Here is an 8,652-nt window from a genome sequence, read left to right on the forward strand (position 1 = left end):
GCTTCAGTGCATGGCTGCCGGCTGCCATCTTGGCTGGCAGTTAATTTGCATATCACCCTGATTAGCCAATGGGAAGGGTAGCGGATGTACGGCTAATTACCATGTTTCTCTTTTATTAGATAGGATAATTCCATTCTGGGGTTTATGATGGTATTTTATGAGGACGTTGGACTATACCCTAACTTATTTTTACTTCTGACTTTTCAACACGGAAAACTGTTCGCTTGCTGAGTGTGTGCCTTAATCTTTCGACAGTGTGGAAGAAAGCTTCAAGACTCTGTTTTGGTCCATATTCGGGTTGTCTGAAGTGACTTCAGTTGTGCTCAAGTATGATCACAAGTTCATAGAGAATATTGGATACGTGCTTTATGGAATCTACAATGTGACTATGGTGGTCGTTTTGCTCAACATGTTAATTGCCATGATTAACAGCTCGTACCAAGAAATTGAGGTAAGCAGACTCCTACCCGTGGCTCTGTCCTTGCCGTCGTTCTAATGACACAGCACATCTGCTTGGTGCTCTGTGGGTGGTCCAGCTCCTGGAAGCGAAGAGGCAGGGTGCGCCCAGGCCGTCCTCTGGGTTTTCCACCAGGACAGACAGCCTACGCCTTCCAGCATCTTCTAGGAGCACAGTGGGGCTCCATGGCTTTATCATCACTCTCGGGGTCTGTTTCAGAAGTTGTGAAATTAGCAGCTGGAAGAAGTGCTAGGCATGGGGAGGCTGCCCTCTCCCCGTTAACCAGCCAGCTGTGAAAGGTCCCGGAGGGGGAGTTGCGAGGCATCTGGCAGACGGTGATGACGTTCTTCATCCAGTTGGAATTTTCACTGTTGTGAAATCAGTCTACTTTTGGTGTTGGATGGGCTGGTTGGAGCCTTTCTTCATGGCTGCATGTATGTTTTATCTGTCCTCCGGTTTAGAGTTCAGTATCTTCTTAGGGCTTTGCTGTTTGTTAAGTCCATTGCATCTCTCTGTGTGCTTTAGAGACGCACAAGCTAGTGTTATCAAAGCCGAAGCGAGGTCCTCCAGGTGGGAGAACTGTGGGACTTTGCACTCCTGCTTGTCTAGCGAGTGTGAGCCGAGTGAGCCAACTTCCTCCACTCTGGACCCCCTCCTCGTCGTTTCTCCTCCCCATCATTTCTCCCAGTAGGATGGTCACGTCCATCACCAGGGGGCAGCTCTGAGGACCAGACGAGATACAAAACGGGAATAGGCCACTGAGGGCCTTGAGTGACATTTGAGGACATATGGCAGACACATAAACGCCAAAGTGCAATTTCCCCCTTTGCCCTGGGGGTATAGTATGCGGTATCTACAGCCTATTGGACGGGAGGCAGGGTGGCCAGAGAGTGGGGAACTATTGATGGATACACAGAATTGGCAGGGAGAGAGGATAATTTTCCCATCCTTCCTTGACCTTGACTTTTTCTTGTGCTTTGCTTTGTGTCTTGGGTGGGGGACAGAAATTGTTGTTAAATTTCAGTGGGTACACACAGAAGCATATGGAAGAGAAACAAAAAAAAATGAGTATCAAGAAAGTGATAGAATATTATGTAGAACAATAGGGATTATAAGCAGACAATTGTATAGAAATCGCTTCTCTATTTCAAAAAGCATAATTTAGGTTCATTGTAACACCCTATGGAATCATTTACTAGAATTTCTAGTTTTTGAAATGAGTTCTGTCTTTTCTGTCTTGTGACACAGGACGACAGCGATGTCGAATGGAAGTTTGCTCGCTCGAAACTTTGGTTATCTTATTTTGATGATGGAAAAACATTACCTCCACCCTTCAGTCTAGTTCCTAGTCCAAAGTCATTTGTTTATTTCATCATGCGGATCATTAACTTTTCCAAATGCAGAAGGAGAAGGCTTCAGAAAGACATAGAAATGGGGCTGGGGAACTCAAAGTCCAGGGTAGGTATCCGGCGCTCACCGCGGCCTTTCGGGGAATGTGGTGTCTTCCTCCTGGTCTTTTGATGTGCGTTCAATAATTTTTATGTGTGAACTTGGAAGATGTCGAAAGTATTGTCCATCCCACAGTCTTTCATAGACGAATAATGAATACTTTCCTAATGTGTCAAGAGGTCCCTTAATCTGTGCCTTGCTTTGGGTCATAATTTCACGTAAACTACCGGATTAAAAGCAAACGAGAAATTCTTTAACTCGTGAAAGGTAAACAGAACACTTGGTTCCCTGTGTTCCATGCTTCTCAACTGTTCTTCCAAAGTTAAAGAGTTTTCACTGCACATTTCCTCATGGTTGTATGTATGTTCACCACCACCGTAGTCTTCTTATTTGTCCAGACCCTTTATTGGGCTAAACACTCCTTTTTCCTCCAATATTATAAAATCGATGCAGGCCTAAGAGCGTCCTCAAGTATTAACCGTCAATGCCCCTTTCAGAAATAATCAAGAACGGTGTGTCCTCGAGTGGCATGATAATAGTTTATTACCATGAACGCAGTTTTCAGAGTCAGAATTGGCGTAGGACACAGGAAGATACGGGCAGAACCGCCAATAATAGTGAGCGAGGCAGGGAGGAGGAAAGGCGCGGGGCTAACGTTTTTGCCTGACAGTTGTAAGAACGGCCTGCAGCTGGGAGCCGCACGGCAGCAATGTTATCTCCGGGAAATCCAGGCCTCTGAGCAGAGCTGGGCCTGGTTCTCAGGTGACGCTGGCCATGGCCCGGATTCGTGCAATTTAACTTCTCACCTTTGGAAACAGAGGTGCTTTCTAGGTCTTGTAATTCCCTGGCAGCTCGTTTTTTACGAAGGTGACCTTTTAAGCCTTTAGACCTGGGCGCGGGCTCTTAAGGCCGTGGGTTCGCAAGGCAGCGATCGGTTGCGACATCCCATGATTTCAAGTAATACCTCGTATGTGCCCACGGAGAGGCAGTTTAATGTCAGGAAGAGCGCCTGGGCATTGGACCTGGGTTTGAGTTCCGGGCTTATGGCCCGTGAGCGAGTCCCCTGGGTGAAGTGCTCCGTCACTCTGAGCCTTAAGTGTCGCAGCTGAAGGAGGAAGCCTTGTAGGGTTCTAGTGGGAATGACACGAGACGCACAAAGTTCCAGCCTCGACAAATAGCAGTGCCCTTCCTCATCCGCAGTTTGCAAAGTGCTTTGCTGTACATCTGACCCTCATGCAACACTGTGAGGTAGGTATGACGACTGTTCCCACTTTATAGCTACGACAGCTAAAGCCACTAAAGCCACTCACTTGTGCAAGGGCACGGTGCTGGCCGAGCGGGGCAGGCGTGGGACTGAAGGCAGCATCAGATGCCTCGCCCTTTCTGCTGCACCCACCAGGCCGCTGCACCCACCTGGCCCGCTGCACCCACCTGGCCTGCTGCTGGCCGCCTCCTGCTCACAGCTGTGCTCGGGCTTGGCTGCTGCCCACCCGCTCCCCGCCAGCTGCACCTTCTGCTGCAGGGTGGCTGCTCTCTTAAAGGGGCCAGCCTCTACTCGCCATCTTGGGCAAATTCTGCTACTGCTGAAATTGACTTTGCTTCTCTGAGCATTTAGTAACCGAGGCTTTATTCTTTTCAAAGAAAGACTCTCTAGGATGGGGGTGCAAGCCCTTACACTTCACACCCTAGCATCGTCTTTCCGTAGCAGCTGCTCACCCACCGACTTCGTGCCTGATGGTGTCATGATGTAGGAGGGACGGTGCTAGCAGAGAGGGCATTGAGGCGGCACGTGGCTACCTGGACCCTGCGAGGGAGAGGCAGGGTGTGCCCAGGACCGCGAGGGGCGGGCGTGCTCCACGGGGGGTGCCGGCAGGAAGAGCAGCTGTCCTCAGGGCGGCTGCTGAGGGAGAAAGAAGGCTGAGCCCACCCCCCAGCCTCCCAGGCTCTAACATCCATTTTGATTTTATTTTGTAAATTGTACGGGGAGCTGTTTAACTCTCCTAGCCACAGATACGCTCTGTGTGCTGAATTTAGCGAAAATTTGGAGAAATCATGTTTCTGCTTTTCTTTTGTAGAAGAGAGGAAGGCGCCTCCAGACCCCTTTTGTAACACAGCAGCCGGGGCCAGCGGCCAGGCACTGACCGGGGCTCACAGGAGCGGTCCCCTGCCAGCGAGGCTTGTGCTGGCACCGCGGTGACGGGGTAGTGAGCAGGGTCCCTGCCTGAGCCGTGCCCATGGACGGAGGGTGGCGGGCCCGCCTGTGAAGCCCACCCCGTGGGGAAGAGGCTGCGCACAGAACGGGCGGTGACCACGTGTGCCTCCCGCCTCCTGTTCCTCCCTCCCTGCCCCTGTACCCCCCCGCCCCACAATTAAACCTGGAAAAGAAAGAGAGGAAAGGAAAGGAAACCTAAATTCTTTAGCCCAATTCCCTCCAAAATTGTGACCCTGACTCAGTCTAAGGCCAAGATACTCGGGAAGACATGCTATGTGGGCAGGTATTTTAGGGCTAGATTACAGTGGTTCTCAACCTTCTGGTCCTTTAAATACAGTTCCTCATGTTGTGACCCAACCATAAAATTATTTTCGTTGCTACTTCATAACTGTAATGTTGCTACTGTTATGAATCGTAATGTAAATATCTGATATGCAGGATGGTCTTAGGCGACCCCTGTGAAAGGGTCGTTCGACCACCAAAGGGGTCGCGACCCACAGGTTGAGAACCGCTGGGCTGGAAAATACTAAATGATGCCATCCGAGCACGCGTGTGCCGTTCACGTGGGCGAGGAACCAGGCTCGGAGCAGGTAGAATCGCTTCTGTGCAGCTTCGCCTTCTGGGCGCCCTGGATACATGTTGATGAAGTGATCACGGTCCCAGGATCAGGAAGGCTTAGCCCGAGCCGACTTCTAAAAGCATGTTCAGTTAATCAGCTCTGTGACAGTTCCTGCTGCCAGCAGGCCAGTGATGTGAGCATGCTGCTCCCAGTGACGTTTCCCTTCGGAAATATATTAAAGCACGTCTCAGACTCAACCTCCACCAAATGTCCCTCAGGAGTGCTGGCTCCAGAAACGCTATCAAGGAGAATAAAGTAGATTATATTTGTTATTTCCAAATGAATGTATTCTAATTCACTAGGTTAATTGTATTTTTTCCTAGTTAAACCTCTTCACTCAGTCTAACTCCAGAGTTTTTGAATCACACAGTTTTAACAGCATTCTCAATCAGCCAACACGTTATCAGGTAAGCGTTCATCAGACATATCTCTCTATGTCTGTAATTCCGTCTCTGTGCGTGTGTGTGTGTGTGTGTGTGTGTGTGTTTAGTGAGGAGAATTAAATCATCCAAATATCCTATCAGGATAGAACAGGACAAAGTAGGTTCAGTTATGGAGGGAATTTTAAAATTCAGAGTCCAAGTTCTTTATTACTATTTTGTTGGTTGAGAAGGTCGAGTGTTTTGCTATATTGAAAGCGAAGTGTGGCCACAGTTTGCAAAGGCCACTTGTACCTTGAGCTGGAGAAAGCAGGGAGAGACGGTGTATTTGGAAAATAGGCTCTGATTCGTTTCTCCAGGTTTTCCTTTCAGACAATCCATGTTTCGCGTGGCTTCTTAGGCTATCCTGTCTCGTCCGCGCTACTTTAAAATATGTTTTGCATTTTGACCTTGGATGTGACATTTGAACACTATTCTCCAACTCACAACAGGTTATACTTCTCCGTTTTCCATTTTGATTATCCAGTCTTTAGATTTCTGATGTGTACAAGATCGCAAGAATGAGGAGCAAGGAGTTTTATAATATGTGGTGATGACAGTCAATGATGATAGTTCTCTTAATACAATTTTCTTGGAAGCAGCAAATCCTACAACATTGCTTGGCACACGGATTGCCAAAGTCTGACTTTTTAATGGTTTTATTATATTCCACTATATGGTTGACTCCGCTTATCATTTTGGTGGAAATCAAGGCTGTGCCACTATGAGCCATCACAGCAAGCCACCTTGCATATGTGGCATTGTAACTGTGCGGATCTGCAGCATTGTCTGGCTAACGAACAAGTGCATTCTAATTGTTCAACTATTATCAAACTGATTTTGATGGAACGTGTTCCAATTTATATTCTGAGAATAAATGTTTGAGAGTGCCCGTATCCTCCTTAATTTTCCAACAGTGTGCTTGTTGCCAGTGGTTGCTACCTTGCCCAGACGGGTGAACACGGCATCACAGTGCAGTTTTGCTTGGCATTCTTTATCATGAATGAACCTGACCATCTTTTTACTGTTAGTGTTCTGTATGCTTAAGGCCCAATATCCATTTGCCTTTCTTGATGGGCTTTTTGCTATACTAGTACATTAAGAGGAATTCTTTTAAGAATCAATTAATTCTTTTAAGAAAATCAGGGGGTCGGGCTGGCACCGAGGCCGCAGCATTCAGGATGAGTTTAATTCAGCTTGTGCGTGACCACTGGGTACATATACTTGTCCCTATGGGATTTGTCATTGGATGTTATCTAGACAGAAAGAGTGATGAAAAGTGTTTTTTCCCAACTTTTTCATTTTTGTGTACTCCATTTTACAAATGTTTTATGACTTCAGGTATTGTGTCCTTTTTAGAAAGATCTTTCACCGTATGAGAATTTCCTTTAACCTATATTTTCTTTAGTATTTTCATGGTTTTAACTTTTTACCTGAAGATATTTGATCCACATAGAATATATTTTGATGCAACATGTGAGGTGGGGATTATAATTTATTTTTTTTCCAGATGATTACACCCCGGGCATCTTTTCTACTGATTTAAAATACCACCTTTATTATTTACTAAATTATTATATCTATTTAGATATATTTCTAGGCTTTGATGCTGTAGAACCACACTATTTTAAATATTACAGTTTAAAACAAAATAAAACACATAAAATACAAACACTCTTATGTCCTTACTTTAGGACTCTTATTTTGCGTAATTTTTCTATTTTTTTTCTTCCTTGTTTATTTATTTGAACTTTAGAGTCAGCCTGTCCAGTTTGCACAATATCCTGTTGATTTTTTTGCAGTGCATCTGTATTCTCTTTATTTTTATTTATTTTTAATCTTTATTGTTCAGATTAGTACAGATGTTCCTTTTTTCCCCCATAGCTCCCCTCCACCCGCTTCCCATCCTACCCCATGCCCTCAACCCCTCACTGTCCTCATCCATAGGTGTAAGATTTTTGTCCAATCTCTTCCTGCACCCCCTACACCCCCTTACCCCTGAGAATTTTCAGTCCGCTCCCTTTCCTTGCTCCTGATTTTATTGCATTCACCAGTTTATTCTGTTCATCAGATTTTTTACTCATTTGATTTTTAGATTCACTTGTTGATAGATATGTATTTGTTGTCTTTGTTGTTCATAATTTTGTATCTTTACCTTTTTCTTCTTCTTCCTCTTCTTAAAGAATACCCTTCAGCATCCTATATAATAAAGAGGTAACATGCAAATTGACCCTCACTCCATCAGGCCATCATAAGATGGCTGCACCCACAGCAGAGGCGGGGTTCCCGTAACGAGCCATCAGCAGGGACCTGAGGCTGCATGGTGCCAGACTGGGGCAGGTGACCTGAGGCTGTGCCCCATGCCCAGGAGGGGTTGACGGGGGACCTCAGGCTGCACCCCCTGCCCGGCAGGGATTGAAGGGGGACCTCAGGCCGCGCCCCCATCCCGGTCTGACACCAGGCCAGGGGACCTGAGGATGCACCAGGAGACCTAAGGCTGTGCCCCCCCGCACCCAGCAGGGCTTGACGGGGGATCTGAGGCTGTGCCCCCCACCTGGTGGGGCTTGACGGGGGTGGGGCTGGCCGGGTCTGGGTCTCGCGCGATTTTGGGGTGCACACGGGTGGGCAGGGACTTGACTCTGGGTCCCGCAGCGTGCCCCAAACTCTGACAGGAGGAAGATTTTCATATACATTTATGGCCGAACCCACAGCAGAGGTGGGGTTCCCATAACGAGCCGTAACGAGCCATCAGCAGGGACCTGAGGCTGCGTGGTGCCGGACCGGGGCGGGTGACCTGAGGCTGTGCCCCCTGCCCAGGGGGGCTTGACAGGGGACCTCAGGCCATGCCTCCTGCCCAGCAGGGATTGAAGGGGGACCTCAAGCCATTCCCCCTGCCCCAGCACTGGGCCGGGGGACCTCAGGCCACACCCCCCGGTCTGGTGCCAGGCCAGGGGACCTGAGGATGCACCAGGGGACCTAAGGCTGTGCCCACCCCACCCGGTGGGGCTTGACGGGGGTGAGGCCAGCCAGGTCTGGATCTTGCCCAATGGGGGTGGAGCTGGCCGGGTCTGGGTCTCACGTGATTTCGGGGTGCACTCGGGTGGGCAGGGACTTGACTCTGGGTCCCGTGGCATGCCCCAGACTCTGACAGGAGGAAGATTTTCATATACATTTTACTAATTTTCTTTCATCTCCTCTGACACTATTATAGAGAAAGTGCAAATAGCTATATTAAAATATTTTCTCTCATTAATGCCCTTTTAATGTGCACGAATTTTGTGCACCAGGCCGCTAATTTCATGTAATACTGGTTTGGTGGTGGTGAACTCCTTTAGCTTTTTCTTGTCTGTGAAGCTCTTTATCTGACCTTCAATTCTAACAGATAGCTTTTCTGGGTAGAGTAATCTTGGTTGTAGGTTCTTGGTATTCATCACTTTGAATATTTCTTGCCACTCCCTTCTGGCCTGCAAAGTTTCTGTTGAGAAATCAGCTGACA

General features: G+C 47.8%; 1 protein-coding gene across 1 annotated transcript in view; it reads left to right on the top strand.

The window, feature by feature from the left end:
* Positions 1–8,652, top strand: part of TRPC3 (transient receptor potential cation channel, subfamily C, member 3) — a gene marked incomplete at its 5' end in the record, with an annotated part of 59,914 nt that overhangs the window by 34,230 nt on the left and 17,032 nt on the right. Inside the window, 4 exons of the mRNA XM_014537113.1 lie at positions 256–451; positions 1,706–1,915; positions 3,107–3,154; positions 5,061–5,144. Coding sequence (XP_014392599.1) covers positions 256–451; positions 1,706–1,915; positions 3,107–3,154; positions 5,061–5,144 — 538 coding nt within the window. The remainder of the gene's footprint in view (positions 1–255; positions 452–1,705; positions 1,916–3,106; positions 3,155–5,060; positions 5,145–8,652) is intronic.

The sequence above is a fragment of the Myotis brandtii genome, unplaced genomic scaffold (assembly GCF_000412655.1).
Source record: "Myotis brandtii unplaced genomic scaffold, ASM41265v1 scaffold1722, whole genome shotgun sequence".
In the NCBI taxonomy this organism is placed as follows: domain Eukaryota; kingdom Metazoa; phylum Chordata; class Mammalia; order Chiroptera; family Vespertilionidae; genus Myotis; species Myotis brandtii.